This window comes from Staurois parvus, unplaced genomic scaffold (genome assembly GCF_062004578.1).
Source record: "Staurois parvus isolate SC_StPar_1 unplaced genomic scaffold, SC_StPar_1.0 ptg000409l, whole genome shotgun sequence".
Lineage (NCBI taxonomy): Eukaryota > Metazoa > Chordata > Amphibia > Anura > Ranidae > Staurois > Staurois parvus.
This window is the reverse complement of record NW_028318205.1, coordinates 2,232,661-2,252,290: the sequence shown is the minus strand read 5'-3', so window position 1 is coordinate 2,252,290 and position 19,630 is coordinate 2,232,661. Positions and strand designations below refer to the sequence as shown.

Sequence of the window (19,630 nt, the reverse complement as noted above, 5' to 3'; positions counted from 1 at the left end):
TCACTCATTCACAGCATTCTGTGAATGAGAACACTACAAGTTCCGACAACCTTTGCGGCTGTCTCCTTGTAGTTCTCAATGAACTACCACGGTGCTGTGGAGCGCCATGGTAGTTCATTGAGTCTTGCTATCAGTAAGTATCTGTTTGCCCATATAAGATATACAGGCACACAGATATACTGACAAGTCTGCAGGTGACCTGCATGGCACCAGTGATCTGAAGATTGCTGGTGCAATGCTTTAGAGGCTCCAAAAACAAAAAATAATAAATGCACATTTTTTGTGCATTTAATTTTTTCGTTAAAAGATGAAATTATCCTTTAACGTGCATTTACACATTTAAAAAATCCTTAGGGCTAATAGCCCTAACTGTTCCTCCACTAATTCTTTTAAAAAGGCAAATGCAAACTGTAGCTTTAAAACGCCAAGCATTATGTTAATAGGTAAAATGGGTAATTGTTAAATGTTTCCTATTATAATCAATAATTGCTGGAAGGTTCTTTGGCCTCATGCACAGTAACACTTTAGCCAATGTGTGGAAAATCCTAGTGTTTCAGGTGCCAGGGGGAAAAAAGCACATAATGTCCAGCACCGCTGACATCAGCTTGTCAGAATCTATGACAGGCTGAAATGCGCTGCTGCTAGAGGCAGCTGGATATTGCACCAAGTGGTACTCGCATTTAGAGCCATATGTGTTCAGGAACTTATGGCCAGAATGCAGAAGATGGAGTTTGACTTAAAATGCCTGTCTTTTAACAATTGTTTCCCTGAGTTTATATCCATTGTTTTGGTAATACTGAGTATCTAACGTAGCATCTCCAGTCCATATCTCCTTTTCTTTTTGTTTCTTCTAGTACCAATGTCTTTTTCAAATTTACAGTGTATTATGAGCAACACTTGGGCAGTAACGTCTTGTAGTTTTTAAACTGTTAAGCTGGAATTTCATTCCTCTTGCAGCCTTTATATTAGCAGTCCTTTCTAAGGTTCATTTAATTTCACTTACTTAGATATCTGACTCTAGATCACTGAATATCAATTTTATTATATCACTGTTCATTTTGATTTTAAGTAAAACCTCCTTCCTAATACAAGGAATTTGTTAGAATTACTATTAAATGACAGAATCCATGGACATATCTGTGTGTTTTGCTGTGAAATAATGCACATTTTGGTACATTAAAATTCAATTATATCCATTTTTAGTTAAAAACCATTATAAACTCCAAAACAAAAATGTATTATATGGTAGCTTGTCAGTTCCTATTTGTGGTAGCTGCATTTGTTTTCTTTTTAAAGAGTGCATGCACACTGGGCTTAAACAAACTGCTTCTACAGACGTTTTATGGGTTTTTTTCTGCCGGTAGAAGCAGCTCAGTGTTATTCTATGTGTCCATGCACATTAGGATGTTTAGAGGCATATTTTAATTTTAATTTAGAGGCTGAAAAAAACCCTTCTGGATTGCATTTTTGAGAGGAATTTTGTGGCAGAAACGAATGCTAAATGAGCCTAAACAAGCCTAAATGCATGTACAAAAATGCTCTATATGAGTGGGTTTTTTTCTGCCAAATGTGCTCTCTCAAACCACTTTCTCAAACTCAATCTCTTTAAAACTGAGCTTGTAATATGTCCTCCTCCCCGCCCACCATCCCCCCCCCACCCCCCCGATTTTGCCATCAAGATCAACAGCACAGCCATTGGCCCCTCCACACATGCCAGGGTACTGGGTAAAATCCTAGACTCTGACCACTCTTTCAAGCCCTACATCCAAACATCCAATCACCGGCTAAATCTTGCCGCCTCAACCTCCTCAACATTTCCAGAATTCACCCCTTCCTGGTTAATGACATCACAAAACAACTTACCACACCTTGGTTATATCCTACCTTGACTACTGCAGCTCCCTCCTCACTGGTCTAACTTTACACAGGCTATCCCCTTCTTCAGTATATTAAAAATGCTGCTGCCAGGTTTATACACTGTACTATCTGATCTGTGACTGCTGCCCCTCTCGGCCAATCTCTTCACTGGCTTCCACTAGCCCAGAGTATTAAATTGAAAATGCAAACCACAATGTACAAAGCCATTCACAGCAACGCCCCCAGCTACATCACCAACATCGTATGCAGATATCACCTATATCATCCTTTCCTCTACTCCTGAAAGGTCTTGCTATCTAGTCCCCCAGTAACCTCCTCCCACACTTACCTCCAGGACTTTTCCACAACCTCTCCAATCCTCTGAAACTCCCCAGTATGTATGGCCAGCTCCTACCCTGTCCACCTTTAGGCGATCCTTGAAAACCCATTTATTTAGGAAAGCCCACTGACCTCCACCTACCTCACCTCCATCAGCACATCCCCTGCAGCTTTTACCTTTTGTACCATCTCTCCCTCCCGTTAGATTGTAAGCGCCATGAGCAGAGCCCTCCTATACCTTCTGTATTGAACTGTATTGTAATTGTACTGTCCCCCTTTATATTGTAGAGCACTGCACAAACCATTGGCACATATAAATCCTGTTTATTAATAATAATAATAATAATAATAATAATAATCAACATCATCATCATAAATAATAATGGACCCTTAAGCTACTTTTTATTTTATTTTCACGTGGTGATCTGGGCAATAACACACTTCCTGTCTTAGGTTATCTACATTCTGAATGGTGGAACAACAGAGACAACCTTGCACAGCAGCATTGTCATTCTGGGGAGAGGCTAGTGCACTAGCAGGTTTAGATGCACACCAACACCAACTGCTACATTTGCAGGATAGCTTGTTCTGTTGAAAAACATCAGTTACTGAAAAAAGTAAATGGTTTATCTCAATCTTCTAACTGCCGTTTTTGCTGGACAACTTGGCCCGTGAAAGGAAGTAGAAAATAACATGCTGACTGGCTGGATTACTGGGTAAAAATAAAGGGGAAAATTACATAAAAAAGAAAATAAATGTATCTAAGAATTATTAAGATGCAATATATATTTTTTTTGTTTTTAGGTTTATAACCATTTTAATTACTGCCTATATTTCAAGTAGAGGAACTCTAAAAAGTCCCTGTTTGTACAATAATCTAGCTGCTAGAGATATGAGCAACAAAATTTGCGTTGTTCCGCAACTCCATCCTAAATGGTATTAAATCTGAATTAGTTCTGAACAGACTTGTGAAGAGTAAATGCTTCTTTCAAGCTGTCATTGGTGTTTGTGATCCAGTTGGGGGGATATTACCTCAATGTATGTTCTTGTGACAGGAGAACAAGAAATGAGGGAAGCAGCTGTTACTGGAATAGGATTTCTAACCCTTCCACATTTTTCTGAAAAAAATGTATTTTGTTGCAGTGTGTCGCCACGGAAGAGATTTCCTCTCAGTCCCTAACCCAATAGGAAGTAAGGGAGAAACCTCCCCAGTTGATATGCAGACCAATAAATAAATAAATAACAAGGCAGCAATTGTATATCTTCTCTCCTTTACAAAACTGAAAAAAATGTGCCTGGAGTTGGGCTTCAAAAGAAAGCAATGAACTAGGCCCTTCAGTTCTAAGAACAGCCCAGGTAAAATTACTAGGCCATTGAAAGACAAAATAAGAAAATCAGCCATTGCTTCAATATTTTATATATAGTATACTTTTTCCCCACTTGATGTTCTCAGTTTGATGGCCAGCATCATTCAACCCACTTCCTCTGAGCCCATGTGGCCTTGGACCTGCCCCAGCTTGTGACTGGACAGTGAATGTAGAAGCAGCATAGTGATGAGATCATCTCTCTGTCACTCTGATTTCTTCTCCTATAAGTATGCTTTTTGTCAGCACATGAACTGATTAGCTTCTTGTTTTGCTTCTTCCTCTTACATCCCAGCCATGATATAGAGAGAGATAACAGAGCTATGCTAATTTGGGTCTTTTATATCTGCCTAGAGTTGCCATCCTGGCAATGCTTGCAACTGTTCTTTCACAGGGATCTATTCATGAGGATTGGACTTCTGTGCAACCTGATTCTCAGATTAGGGACCTTATGTTTGCTTCACTGGTGGCAGCTTGGGGTGTTAAGCCTAGTACACATGAGCCGAATATCAGCCAGTATTGGCCAATTCAACAGAAACCGGTTGACATTTGACCCATGTGTACAGCAGCCTGTTTGACAAAAGCTGGCCAAATGTCCAGCTTCTGAAAAAAAAATCTGCTGATTGGCATCCAATTAGCTCTCTCAGTCAATGGCTGCGAGCGCTGACTGGTATGTTCTGATGAAGGAGCATTCCCTCTGTCAGAACACAATAGCTCAGTAGGGAGATTGCTGTACTGACATCACATCGTTAGTACAGCAAACTCCTCCCGAGCTCCTCAGTTTTTTTTTGTTCAGCCCAACTCATAGTGTGTACCAGGAATTAGGTAATACAAGTTCTAAATCAACTTTTACCAAAGAAAAAAGTTGAAGACCAGATCTAAAAAAGTTACAGTTCAGACAGGCAGCACCAATTCCTAACTCCATCTGTGTAATATTTTGTCAAAAATCAAGACAGACAGCTAAAAGCAGAGAGGGTCAGAATTGGGTTGATGTTGAACCTGATTAGTACTTTAAGTGCATTCATAACACATACAGCCAAAAGGTTACAGATTATCTTCTTCTATCTATTCTGAATCAGACTGTTGGATTACACCATGAGAATGTGCTTAATCCAAACCATGAAGATAGCCTTATCATGTCATCTATGAAATCTTTGGAAGTTGATCTAGGCTGTCAGACGAGTTCCCTCCCATTCCCCCTGTAACCCATGTCCAACCCAGTTCTAATGTTCCTACTTATATATAGTAAGGACAATGTTTATTCTTTTTGTTTGTGTTTCCTGGTGTCTATTGCAGACACTTATTTCTAGGGCATGCTTCCAGGAAGATAATGCTAGATTTTATCAGTCAGAGGAGCTATATACTTTTATTGAATGATTTCTTTGAATAAGAAGCCTTGGCTTTGTATACCGTACAATATGTGCCACATGCTTATACATTCGAGACAAGTGCTTCTTATGGTCGAATTTGGAAATTCTTGTTCTATTTTTATATGATACCGAGGCATACAGTATATTGACATTTGTAAACGTTCAAATAAAAATACATTTAATCTAAAATCCACCAGTGATTCTAACACCTCTCCACTCTATCCAAGTCTAAAAAAGGTTTTCCTTTAGTTGCACTTTAGGAAGAACTCTACATTGTAATCTGTACACAGCCTGTAAAGGAGTAAATGCTCCAGATATATTTGTGCAGTACTTTTCATTTTTCTGGCATTGAGAGATCTCTGCCTCCTGAAGTCCTGACAGATTTAGTGTATGTGTCATGCAGTTCATGCATCAGGTTAGCAGACAGATTTGATAATTTTAGCATTACCAGTACTCTTCTTTCATTTAACACATCTGCTAATTTTAAATAGAGTTTTAGATTTTAGAATGTGTAATGGACAATCAATTATTGAACAAAAATGAATTCACATGAAGAGGTATATTGAACTTTTACAGCACCTTCAGCTGGATGCACATCTAAGAGAGCTGTGGATGTCATGTTCCAGGAAAATATTAAAGGGAAGATTTATTTAAACTGGAGCACTCAGAATCTGGTGCACTGTGCATGATAGCCAATCAGCTTCTAACTTCAGCTTGTTCAATTAAGCTGTGGCAATACAACCTGGAAGTAGATTGGTTTCTATGCAGAGCTGCATCAGGTTTTGCACAATGTAGTTTTAGTAAATAACCCTCTAAGAGTCTTCCTCTATGCTCCTGACTGCTAGATACATACGGACTACATAAACTGTATACTTATATCTTATATACATATGTACAGTACATCTTAAAGCTGTAGACTAAAAATGTGTGCAGTGTCCTGATACCCTGACACCTGTTAATTTAAAATCATGCTAGTGGATTTCACCTTTACTTTGACATGTAGAGTTACAGGTAGGAATGGTCTATAATGCTTGGGTCTCACCTTGCTTTATCCTGTAAGAAGTCAGCTATTTAAGATAATGTTCCTATAATGATAGGTCATCATCCAGGAGCAGGGAGTTCTTTATTAGAGGCTAGAATGATTAATTGTACACTCCTACCCTCCCTCCTCTCTACATACACTCACTTCTTGCAATTGACCGTATATTTCAGCTTGGTGATTTGTTCCAATCAATGCTAAGTGATAGGTCAGGGCTATTACATTGATAACTTGCAGCTTACTGTAACGTGGAAGTCTAACCATTACTTCTAATTCAGCTTTATAGATATCTATTGATTACAACAATAATTGGGCATATATACTCTAGAATTACACCTTAGGTTATAGAAGACAGTGAGAAGAATCTTCATTGGTGTAAATGAGAAAGTATAGATGCTGCCATTGTTGTCCTCTACTAATGTAAATACTAAATGCCTGACTTTCATATTCATCCATTGGCTTTGGTAATTTTTGAGTCACTGACCTAGAACAAGTATGCTGATCAGGAGCTCTGTACATTCACAGCAGTCTCTGCCCTCAGTGAGGTTGCAGTCTAAGGTTCCATCTCACATGCATACTTACATATACATATGATGGGGCCAATGTAGGAGCCATTTAACCTACCAGTAGGTCTTTGGCATGTGGGAGAAAACTGGAGTACCTGGAGCAAAGCCAAGCAAGCACAGGGAAGACATGCAAGCTTTCAATACTAAAATGAAAACCTAATGCTTGTTTTTTTCTATATATTTTGTATAAAATGTGTTAGAAGTTGATGAAAGGTAGTGACATTTCCAAGTGAGTTTCCCATTGTGTGACCACCAGCTTGAGTATACTTCATCTGGTACAAATATGATTTAATGATGTTTAGCTTCCATGTGAATAATTACATGGCCTTAAAGAGCGACCTGTCTTGAGTTTTAAAGGGTGTACTGTATGAATGGTGTCATGTTGAGTTAGAGAGTTCATTGAAATCATGAGCATGCAGTGACAATGCAGTATCTCCTGTCCAGATCATTCTACCCAGCTCATTATTTTTGTGAATCACTTGTTTTCCATTCACTCTCAATAAGTGTTTTATTCATGTCACCCACCACTGTCATACATATTCATATAAATATACCTTTTTTTAGAGAGGGGCTGTAACAGTTATTAACCATACCTAGAATTACAAGATCTAACATCAGCCAATAAGCATAACATCATGTCTTCATCACCTCCTTATTGAATAGGTTATACAGCATTTAAACAGGACATCAGTGTCATAAATCTGTTATCATTATTCATGCAACATAGCAACATTGGCCCCAAAACATGTTCAATGACAACTAATATCTAAGCATCTGCAAGTTCAAATGCAGAATACTGAAGACCCAGTTACACAAACAAAACAAAAATTCATGGTAAATATAGGAATAAATTGTATTATTCCGCATTCAAATATAAGAAAAAGAAAAGTGCTAGGAGTGGAGTTCTACCTTTAACACAGTTGTCAATAAAAAATACAAGCAAAAGTACAATAATAATACTAGTATTAATTTTGTTTTAGCCAGTCTTTTCTGAGCTTTCCCCCCCCCCCCCCCCCGGTGTGTGGGATGTCTCTAAGTGTTGTGGCTGACCCTCCAGCTGCCAAGTCACTAATGTGTCCCTGCAGCTCTAAAGGGACACACTAATGATAAAGCTCTTGTTGGGTGATACCACAGTACAGCAGGTCACAGCAGGTCAGCAGGTCACATATCTGGTCACACGTTGAATGAAAACTAATCCTTAATATATCCAACTCTATTACTCAAAGTACGTTTGCAGTGATGTTACCAAATAACATTCTCCCATATTCATTGGAAGAACCTGGCTTCAGCCTTACTTTTTTTCTTATGAAGACCATAAATGAACCACCGTGGAGGTAAAAGCTCAAAAAGTCATAGAGCTTTGGGCTTAGGGCTATTGCCAAAATTGCGGGGCTATGTGGTTGATTCACTAAAACTGCAGAGTGCAAAATCTGGTGCGGCTCTGCATAGAAACCAATCAGCTTCCAGGTCTTTTTTGTCAATACTTAAGTTAGAAGCTGATTGGCTACCATGCATAACTGCACCAGATTTTGCACTCCCCAGTTTTATTAAATAAACTCTTATGACTGGTCTTCAAAACGTATGAGCCTCCTGTGCCTCATATAACCATGGGGCAGTTACACAAGGATCTTGCCTTATCCTAAGAGCCAAAATTGTTTCTTAATTGTTGTGCCACAATTAAGAAACTGGGGTTTTGTATTAAGCAGTTTTGAATGTAAAGAATGATACCAGCATGGCACTGTACTGGGAGTAATACCCACCTTTTTTTGAGCCTGACCAGCAAAGGTACGTTACTGTTCAGACTAGGATAGATCTGCAATATAAAATGTAATATAGTAATAGTTTAATTTAGCCTCCCTCCTCTGTCACCTAACATTCCTCCACCTAAAATCCCAGGGTGCAGTTCCTTTATAATAGTTAGCCATTACAAATACCATGTAATATATTGTGTGTAACATGTCATTGTTTAGAAGTCATCAGCTTCTAAATGTTAATATTAAAATATAGAGAGACAAGACCCCCACGTTTACTTTATATTTTCATTGAAGATGCAACAGTGAAAAGAATTTCATTTTTCTATTTCACATTATATGCCTGCATGAGAGAATCAAGCCTTACATAAGACAAGGCTGCTGTGTGTGGGCACATTATCACGACTCATTGCGGGTAACCTACAGGAAGCGCATAATCCAATACTAAAAAAGAAAAAAAAAAAGAAACAAAGAAAATAAATAGTGAAAAGCTAATTTCACAATATCCATCCATTCCTTTCAGAATCCTGACATTGATGTGGATGAAAATGGAACACTGGACCTTAGCATGAACAAACAAAGACAACGAGATGGTTGCTGCTCCATTCTAACACCACTGGAATCCATGTCGCCACAGCGGCAGGCAATGCTGAATAGCCAGTGTTACCAAATGACTGACAGTGACTGCTGGGACTTACCAGTAGACTACACTAAAATGAAACCCAGGCGGATAGATGAAGATGATTCCAAAGATATTAATGTATGTTCCATCCATATAAAAGAAACATAAAGTTCTGATGTTTAAAAGAGATGAGTAGCTGCATTGCCTATAGCAACCAATCATATGTAAATGTAATTTTGTACAACAGGTTAAAAAAAATGGAAAATATTAGCTGATAGGTTGCTATGGGCAATACAGGCTTCTTTTTTCCAGTCTTTAAAACTAACCCATTATTGTTTCTGAAATTAGATTTTATTTTAGGTACATAAATGCCCATAATTGTCATGTTTTCTTACAAATGTTATTATCACCATCATTGTCATTATCATCATCACACATTTTATGAAAGTCATACATTTTTCATTTTTGGGCAGGGGTATGGGCTGTTCCATGTAGTTACACAGAGAAATACTGCTGCTCATCTCTCGCTGGATTTTTGGAGATGTGGACCAGATATTTCAGAATTCATTATGAACTCAAAAGTATCCTCTGCAATCTGTAAGCTTTGATACTTGCTGGAAGAACTGGTGTGTCTGAGAGTGCTGGTGATGGTGTAGGTCTTTTGACAGCTGATCCACCTTACACAACCCTGTGGATATAGATGTAGATATAGATATAAGTATAGATGTAGACATAGATGGCTGTGTAGATTCAAGTCTAGATACAACCATATTATTGTCAGGACACTGATGACTTGCCATTGTTATCACTTGACAGGCCAATACTAGACAAATAGACTTAAACAGTACACAATGAAGGAAATTACCTTCCAAATTTAAACCAAAATAGTACACAATGAAGGAAATTACCGTACTTAACCATTATTCATTAAGTAAAAACAAAACATTTATTAAATTCCAAATAAAAATGGTGATACAATACATTGTCACTATATTAATCTTTTGAACATGTACTGTAATTACATATCAATTACATAAAATTACATAAATGTGTGTCAACAGTGTTATATCCCGTTGAAAGATGCACACACGTTTCACAGTTCACATCTGCTTCATCAAGGATATCACGGGACCATCGCAACATCATTTAGACCACCTGATGGTGGAGATGGAGATGTCACATGAGAGACCTCAAATATCCCACCTCCACATGGCAACCTGGGGGGAGGAAAGTTCTGTCAGGACAGAAAGGGGGAACAGCCGCCAGCAATTATATATTCCCAAGCAGATATATCCAGGTGATCACTGGTCAAATAAAAACAAAGGTAGAAGGGACGCACTGCAGCTACTGACTGAATTCTTGGTCGAGATGGAAATGCACAGCAGCATAATATCCATGTCGGGGTGGGATATTTGAGGCCTCTCATGTAACATCTCTAGTCTCCCATATTCGATATAGTCATATGGTCACTATGTATTGTATCACCATTTTTAATGGAATTTAATAAATATTTAGTTTTTACTTAATTAATAACATTTTAGTATGTTTAGTTTATCTTTAAAAATTGTACATTGCAGTGACTCGTAACAAAATCAGAGTGCATTATTATCAAAATCAGCAATTTTGTTACTAAAACAAGCTTAATGAAACTTCCCACTTTGATTGGCATAATATTACACCATCATATTCAGGATCTTTACAATATGCTACAGAAAACCTCTAATCAGTAGTCTCTAGAGCGCAACTGATGACTGCATGTGGTAAGTATGAAGTATCCATATGCCATATTTCACATTTATCTGACTTTATCTAACCCTGAACATACAGTATATGAAGGCATGTATACAAAATAATTTCTGTTTAAACTCATGCAAGGAGTCAGGGGCATGTTTATATTGGCATAATGCTATGTATAAGCACAAGAGGGTCATTTTATGAATAAAGCTGCAATCTTAGAGGAAGTTAGTCTCATTAGTTTTCTCAATGATCTTGTTTTTGTCTTTCTGTGTGATAAAATTGATTAATCTCCCCCTAAAATTCTGCATTCAGGCTTCTTAACACCAAAAAGTTGGCAATGTTCTCAATTCACTAAGCTAAAACCTTCCAATAATAGTTCAGGTTTCGTTAGCTTCCATTAATGGAAATAAAAATTCATTATTGCAGATTACAATTGCCATAGCTTACTGAAATGAGCCTAATGCATGAAGTCACCTGTACAAGGCTATAATGCAATTCTAACATCACCAAAAAATGAAACATAGAATTCAAAATCCATCCAGGGAATTACCATTAGGTTATGTTAGTGTTGCAACTAATCAAATTACAGTCCAAAAGTGGACCTGAAGGAGAACAGTCTAAATACTAGACTGTGGGAATCCCTCCCGCAGTGCTATTGTATTCTGCCGGAAGGGAGCCTAAAGCTGATGGCACTGATCAACTAGGTGGCCCATACATGGATCAAAATTCAGCCAGTCCCTGTTGAGTTCAATCCATGTATGGCTGTCTTAAGATTCTACAAAGACCCTGTCACTCCGTTAGGTTGACAAATTGTAGGGGTATCCTCAGGCCTAAAATTATTCCCGTATTATGAAGGCTACCTTAAAAATAAAGCAATACCATCCTCAGGTATATTAATTGCTTAAAGTTGACCACCAGAAAAAATACCTAGCTAAACAGAGATAAAGTTCACATAAGAGAGTTGTTTTACCTGCCAAAGGATTTGTATTTCTGTCCATCCAGTCCTGCAATTTAAACAGCTTTAACACACAGCCTGGATGCCTGACTGGTAGGGTATGAGACCTGATTGTGATTTGCCGCAGTTAAGTAATACTTACAGATGTTGCTTAAAAAAATAATAATGAATGAATTATTGAATACAGAATAGCATTAATACAGAATTAATACAGCATGTATTAATACAGCATTTATATCTCCTTGGAAATCAGCTTTAACAATAAAAAATTATGTATACATTAGATATAAATTAAAATCAGTACTGTTTACATTCTCTGCACAAATTCACAAACATTAGAAAATATTCCAGAAAAAATGGCCTAGACAGAGAAAATTTTGAAAGTACCACATGTACACCATCACAAACAATGAGTACTGCAATGAATTCCAGAACTTAACTAACGCATCCAAAGATTGGCAGATCTCTCCCTAAACATCAATCTTAAGCCTTTTACACACAATGAGAATATCGAATGAATGATCATCCAGTTTTGTTTGCTTGGTTTCTAAAATTACTAAAATTCTCATAGGACAGAATAAAAATTCAATGAATAAAAAGTGATGTCATGTATTGTAATGTATTTGTGTTGTATTTTCGGACAAAAACTGTACTGATTAAACGAAAATTGTACGATCTGCTTTCATACAAGAAATATTTTCATGTTTGCCCCTTCAAATAATTTCGGACAAAAGCTATGTACTAACGATCTGATTATCCTACTATCGCTTTGAACGTGGTATTTTTGTATGATTTTCTGATCGTGTGTGCTAGGCTTTAGTGTTCATTCACATAGGCAGTCAAGGACGTGGTTGAAACACGCAGTTGAGTCTTGGTGTTATGGTTTTCCAATCGCCCACCTGAACACAGCCATGCAGTCACTCTGGGCTGTACAAATACTGCAGCTGCTATGGGGTGCTTTGCAGCCATGGAAAAAATTAGACCATTGCCGAACTCAATGCATGCAAGTGTATGGGGCTGTGCCGTAACCGTCCTAAAACCATGTGCAATGCATGTAATTTTGCGGTATGTACAGGGTTAAATCAGACAGTGAAGAGGCAAAATATCACCTCCTCACCACGTGTCAAACAGCCCTCAAAAGCAATCCACCACGGAATGCTTTTCAGAGGGGCAGCAAACCTTTAAAGTGTTACTAAACCCACAACAGTAAAATCAGCCTGTATATCCAGTAAATCATGCTCATTATACTCACTGTGGAGCCTAAGGGGTTAATCCTCTGCATTGTGTAAAAAGGCTGTTTGATCCTGACTGCTCTGTTCCTCCCTTTGTTCAAGTGACCACCTCTTATCTGCTGATAAGACAGACTGAATGATAGGCATTTTTCACATGCTTAGTTTGGTGTGTATTGCTAGAGAAGTTTTTTTTTTCTTGGGAGAAAACTCCTACAAGCTTTAACTAGTGATGGGCTGGACACTGATAGAAGTCACAAGACTGCTGTAACTGCTGATGAGAAAAGGTATTTAGCAGTTTATATTTACTAATTACGCTTCCATATAGTGTGTACTGTGGGAGACCAGATATAGTGAATGCAGGGTCATGGGTTTAGTAACACTTTAAGGGGACATCAGACTGTCTATGGGATTCCTTACTGTGCTTCATGTTCAAAAATCTATTGACATACTGCACCACTATTGCAGAAGATGAGGTTTTTATTTGCATAGAAGCACTAAATGTAGATGAATGTAGATTAATGTTTTGAAAGACTTCCTAAAATGAATGTTTCTAGTATCTTTCATTGTCTTAGCTTGTTCTTTCAGGTTTAGGGTATCCAGGACTGAACTAGCTGAATCCCCCACTACACTACAACAGTATAAAGCTCTCTCCTGTAGAAAGCATGTTGTTTGCAACTAACTCTGTTTGTAATATCATACCTTTTATATATGAAATTGAAGCAGCATTAAAAACTGTAATATATTGCAGTTTACTAATCATTAGATGTGGTAACTGCATTCGTTTTCTTTTTTTGGCTTTTTTCCCCTCTGATTTCACCTGGTGATCTAGCCAGTAGCACACCTCTTGTATTAGAGTGCCCGAACTCTGGATGAAGGAGCACAGCTTTAGACATTAGCATTGTCAGTCTGACGGAAGGGAATGTTAGATGTACTAGCAGATTTAAATACACTAACAAATTGAAGCCACACTAAAGCTAATACTTTACAAGCAGTCACCAGTTTGTTTTTCCTTTTGGGATAAAGTTGTTTTTTTTTTAAATAAATAAAAGCAGGTCATTGTAAGCATCCCTGTCTGTGGCAAATGTAACTGATACATTCTGAGGGAGAGCTTGTTCTTTTGAAAAACAACAGACTTACTGCCTGGGTCACCAGAAAAGAAAATGAATGCAGCCACCATGTTTAAGAATTAATAAGCTGCAATATAATAAATGTTTGCTTTTAGAGTTTAATACCACTTTGAGCTTGACAGTTAGGGAAAGATTTACTAAAACTCAAGTACTCAGAATCTGGTGCAACCGTGCATGGCAGCCAATCAGCTTCTAATGTCAGCTTGTTTAATTAAACTTTGACAATAAAACCTGGAAGCTGATTGGTTTCCTGCACCATATTTTGCATGCTCCAATTTTAGGAAATCTCACCCTTATTGTCCATTACTTTGATTATTTTGAGTTTTCTTGAAAATAAGATATATTTCTTGACTGTTATAGTGGAAAATGTTTAATCTAGTAGTTTTAGGAGTTTTGGATATTTGAAAAAACAGTCTACAATCAGCAAGAGTGTTTTCCCTCTGAAATCAAAGATATTCATAGTCAACTAAGTTTATTTTTTATTGGTTAGTTTATTTTTTCTTACATTTTCCACCATCTGTTGAGTTTGGGGGTACTATTTGTTAAAGTAAATTTAGAATAATAATTGTATGAAAAAGCAAATCATATGTGTTGTACATATAGGTTAATGAAAAGTAAGTGGACACATACGTAACATTGAGCCTGGGTTCACACTGATGTGGTGCAGAATTCGCAGCACTTTCTGTGCCAATTCTGCACCGCATCAGAATTGCACCCTGTTCATGCGAACCGCTGCGGGTGTGGTTAACAACATCCCAAAATCAGTCCAAAAAAACGCTGTGCGATGTGCAGAATAGGATCGCATAGGTGTGAATAACCATGCTATCCGATTCTAGTGCAGACTTAAAAAAGGGTCCTGCACCTTTTTGGTGCGGGTGCGGTGCGATTAGAGCCATACATAATGTATTGCTCCAATCGCACCGCACACAATGCGGTGCGGTTCCTGTGCGAATCACATGTGATGTACTGAGCCACACGTATGTGAACCCCGGGTTAACTCAATATAGAATTGTAGTAAATTATTCTGCTACCTTGTGATACTGAATGCATGTTGTCAGACATTTATTACAAATTACCGAATTTCATCTGTTTTTTTATGTATATATTTTGTAGCATGATGATTTGGATCCATTTCATGATGCCATGGAAGATAGAAGGTACCCTGGTGAAGTTACAATTCCAAGCCCTAAACCCAAATATCCTCAGTGTAAAGAGAGCAAGAAGGACTTAATAACGTAAGCACTTTATAACTCTGAAACTATTCTTAACTTTTAATTTTTGTTTGGGTTATTTGGCAACTTATTAATTAGAAGATTAAAGTCGATCCAAACCCCAAATCCATGTGTCTCATAAACGATTGGCGTGTTTTTGTTTTCTTTTCATAAAATACTTTTACTCATTTTTGGCATCTCAGTCCTGCTAATATCCTCCAGCCTCTTCCTGCAACTTCCTGTTAACTCTAACATTGGTCTCATGTCATTGTAAAAAAAAACCCAGCTTTCTGATGGTGACAAGGATGAACCATGCCTGCCCAACTTGTGTTGGCATGGCCATTAGTGGTTTCCACCATGTGACTGAGTGACCATAAAAGAGCACAATTTGGAGACAGTTGGCACCCTATATCAAGAAGTGCCTGAACAAGAACCAGGATCACCAGGTATTATTTAAATGAAAGATGCAGGTTTAAAAGGACAAGAAGCAATTTTTTTATAATTTTAACTCATTGGCGTTGAAAGGACACATATATGTGGCCTCTCGGCGGGTGGGCCTTGACGCAGAGAAGCTGCATATATGCGTACCAAATTGTAAACACAGCTGTGCCGAGAGTGCGCACCCTGCACATTCCCAGCACAGTTACCGGCAGCTAACATAAAGCTTTCCGATCATGTGACAGCTGTGACAGCCAATCACAGCAGTCACATGATCATAAACCTTGTCACAGCTCTTAACATCTGAGACCTCTAAGGAGGATTTAACATATAATTTATGTAATTCCTGGGATTTTAGTCCTTGAATATATCTCTAATTTAAACATTGTAAGTTATTGTTTTCATGCTATAACTGGAAGACAGCTCAGAATCAGAAAACTTTTTAACCTGAACTTTTAGGCTCTGTTCACACCAATGCGCTTTTTAGAGCTTTTTTACAGAAACACACTACAGTCCATTTAACATGGTTTCCTATAGGACATGTTTACATCTATGCTTTTTGAGCTGCTGTGTTTTTGGAAAGGGTCAGGGACTTTTTTAAAAGCATAAGGTCAAGTTCACATATGTGTAGCCCTGCGGGCTGCAATTTGCGGGGCACGAGAGCCCATTCACTTGGATGGGCTTCCATTCCCTGGGACACGCAGGGAAGAAGTCCCTGCACTACTTGGGAAATCGCAGCTCACACGGGAACCAAGCTTCTCAGTACGGTTGTGATTTCCAGTGTGGGTAATGTGCCGTTAGAATTAATGGCACCTACCTGTGGGTCCCGCATTCCTCTGTATGGGTGATGTGGCTGCAGGTATTTGTGTGGGTCCCGCAGCGGCACCACCCACACAGATGTGAACCAAGCGTAAAGCAGTGTTTTTGCTACAATAGAGTTCAATGGAGAAGCTGCTGAAATGCATGGTAGTGTGTTTTTGCCATGTTTCGCATTTTTATTCTGCCCAGCAACAAAAAAAATTCCACTTTAACAAAAAAAAGCAGTAAAAATGTGGCAAAAACGCATGTAAACAAAAGCAAAACAAACTGCAAAAAGCACTGGAGAAAGAATCAAACGCAAAATACATATCTGTGAACCAAGCCTTACAATTTACCTACTTCTTCACATGAAAACATATATTTTCTTGCAGATTGTCTGGCTGTCCATTGGCTGATAAAAGTATTCGTAGCATGATGGCCACCAGTTCACAGGAGCTCAAGTAAGGAATCATGTTGTCTTTTTTTCTTGTTACTCTATTATTAGCAAACTTTTCTTCCAGCTTTAAAAAATGACCCATTAATAGTGTAGCTTACAGATTTGGTCTCATATACCTTGAAAGACAAATTAATATTTTACCTTTGCTGTGTCAGAAATGCCATCTGCAGTATGGAAATTAGATGATTTGTGGAGCCAGCAAATATTGTCTAAAGTAGAACTGTAGATAAAACTATTTATTTTCAGCTTTACTAGAGTGAAGGTAGTCATAGATAAATCAAATCTTGGCTGGTTTAGCAGGGATCAGCTGAGATCTAATCCATCTACGGGCAAGCTGGTTGTACTGAAGTTGATCCAGCCAGCCTGTTGGATTTATTTCATGTGATCACTGCGAGCGGCTATAGGCAGCATCAGTAATCATTGTGTTTACTGCTCCCCTCCAGTAGAACACAATACTGCTGTGGGAGGGATTCCCCCATCAACACTGACTGACCTATTGTGGAAGGAAATACATTTGTATAATATATGGCTTGCTTAAGAGAGGGTTGTAACTCCTGTCAGTTTAATTGGGGTGGGGGTTTGCAATTTGTGTCCCACTAGGGGGAGATTTCCATTCACTTCCTGTCTTATAACAGGAAGTGAGATAAAAATCACCAGAACTAGTGTCTCCATTTCCCTTCTATTTCTGTTCTAGGTGCCAAACCAAAATTTGGCTTTGTCTTTCACTTTCAGTTATATTGGTAAACAGGAAAAAAAGAGAGGGTGAATTTCTCTTACAGGGAAACAGACAGCAATAATCACCTGATAGGTGTTCTAATCATAACCAAATTGCCTTTAGTTATACTTTTAATGTATGCATAATGAGTCCCCCAAATTAGATTCAATACTGTTTATTAAAAACTGTGTAAAGTTTGATAGAACTGCAATGTTTCAAGCTATAGTGGCCTATTATCAGTTTATAAGTAATCTAAAGAATTATAACATCATAAAAACCTAAAGATGCACCCGACACTGACTGGTATATACAGTAGCTTTGATGCACAATCAAACAAACTAGAGAAAATACAAAGGCAATAAAGCTAAAGTCAGTAAGGCAAGCTGTAATAACCAAACACAGCTGAAATGGATCAATACTTTCTGGAATCTTAAAGGAGAAAGACAGCCAAAGCTCATTTGGGTGTAGTTCTCCTGTGGATCAGTGGGCTGAAGCCCACTGTTGGCTGACGTCACTCCACTGGTCCAGGCTGGGGAACAATCCCAACCTTAAAGTTGGGATCCATCTCAGAGTCTGGAAAGGCACCTGGTTCAGCCTCTCAGCGATCTGCTGAGAGCCTGAGCCAGTTGCACCCTCCCCCTCCACAGCGCAGCACTCCAGTGAGAACTGGGGGGGCAGAGCAGACTGAAAGTCACCACTCTCTGCTCAGAGAGGCTGTGAGAACATAGAGATCAGTGGTCATGTGATCACTGAGTTCTCTCCCGTAGAGCCAGTGAGGGAGAGATGCAGCATCGGACTGATGCTGCATCCACCTAGGTAAGTGTGATTTAAAAAAAAAAAAAACAAGACCCCATACTTCTCTTTTAGTCTCCTTCTAAATGCTGCAACAACCAACAGGCTCAGGTGGACCTTATGGAATGTATGCCCAGTACTGGCCAATTCACAGGGATGTCTAAACAAGAAATCAGGCAAATATGAAATATTGCATATTAATAATTTTGTACAAAAAATCTTGGCAGCTTCAAGGACCCAGCATACTATTTGCATGGTCTCTGAAGTGCAGTGTTATTACATATACCAGTATTTATCAACACCCGAAACCTGCTCTGTGAACTGCAACAGATTGCATGTGAACTTGACTTTAGGAAACAGCAAAGAATAATAAAGTGTCTCCCTAACAGCACTTTACTGAACACAATACATCTAAAAAAAAAAACCAAAACATAGCACTTGGATTCTATATCTGTATATTGTAACATGTTTTTTCCTTATGTAATCCATATCAGTCCATAGAGTAGGTTTTGTAATTTGATTAGTACTGATTATTTTTTTATTCTCATATGCAGCCAGTAGGTAGAGCTCTTAACATTTTTCCACATGTTTTTTTTTTATTTTTTCACTCCATGTTTTCTGAATGATCAACACTGTAGATCACAAAGTGGGGCTATCCAAATAATCATTACAGCACACAAAATTAAAGTTAGTGGCACATGTTCAAGATGTCATAGTAGTAGCCCTTCTCATTCTCTCCACCTCCTTATCTCCATAAGAAGTTTGGAGATGTACAATATAAAACAAAAGTTTAATAACCTATCACTATATAAAAAGTTTTTAAAAATTGACCCAAAGCTATTATCGTTTCTTTCTTGACTTGCATGGCCTTGGACGTCTTTGGCCTGAAAGTTGTGCTGAAACACATTTACCCTATGCTTTCCAGCCCACCATAATTACTTATTGGCCTTACTGAAGTGTATGGGGATTTCTCAGCCAACTTCTTAGCAGCAGAATATAGTACAGAATGGTAGCAGCAACTCAACTTTCAGTTTAAAGATCTCTGAACCAGGACCATTGAAGTAAGCCTAGTGCATATTATTGCACTCACTAGTCACTTTGAATTCCTGGAGATATGTATCAATCACTTTGCTGAAGCCACATGTGTAGTATACACAAAATAGAAATTTGTTACCTAAATTGGGATGTGTTACATTAAATTAAACCCAACACCCCGGTACTGCATGGCTGAAATGCGATCTACTAAGACACCGTATTTTT

General features: G+C 38.2%; 1 protein-coding gene across 21 annotated transcripts in view; it reads left to right on the top strand.

Annotated features, from left to right (window-relative positions):
- Nucleotides 1–19,630, top strand: part of MYT1L (myelin transcription factor 1 like) — a 664,471-nt gene that overhangs the window by 598,764 nt on the left and 46,077 nt on the right. For 20 of the 21 annotated variants that reach the window (XM_089686713.1, XM_089686712.1, XM_089686714.1 and 17 more), the window contains 3 exons: nt 8,810–9,046; nt 15,073–15,194; nt 16,799–16,867. In XM_089686713.1, coding sequence (XP_089542839.1) covers nt 8,810–9,046; nt 15,073–15,194; nt 16,799–16,867 — 428 coding nt within the window. The remainder of the gene's footprint in view (nt 1–8,809; nt 9,047–15,072; nt 15,195–16,798; nt 16,868–19,630) is intronic. The other variant, XM_089686728.1, reaches the window with a different exon arrangement.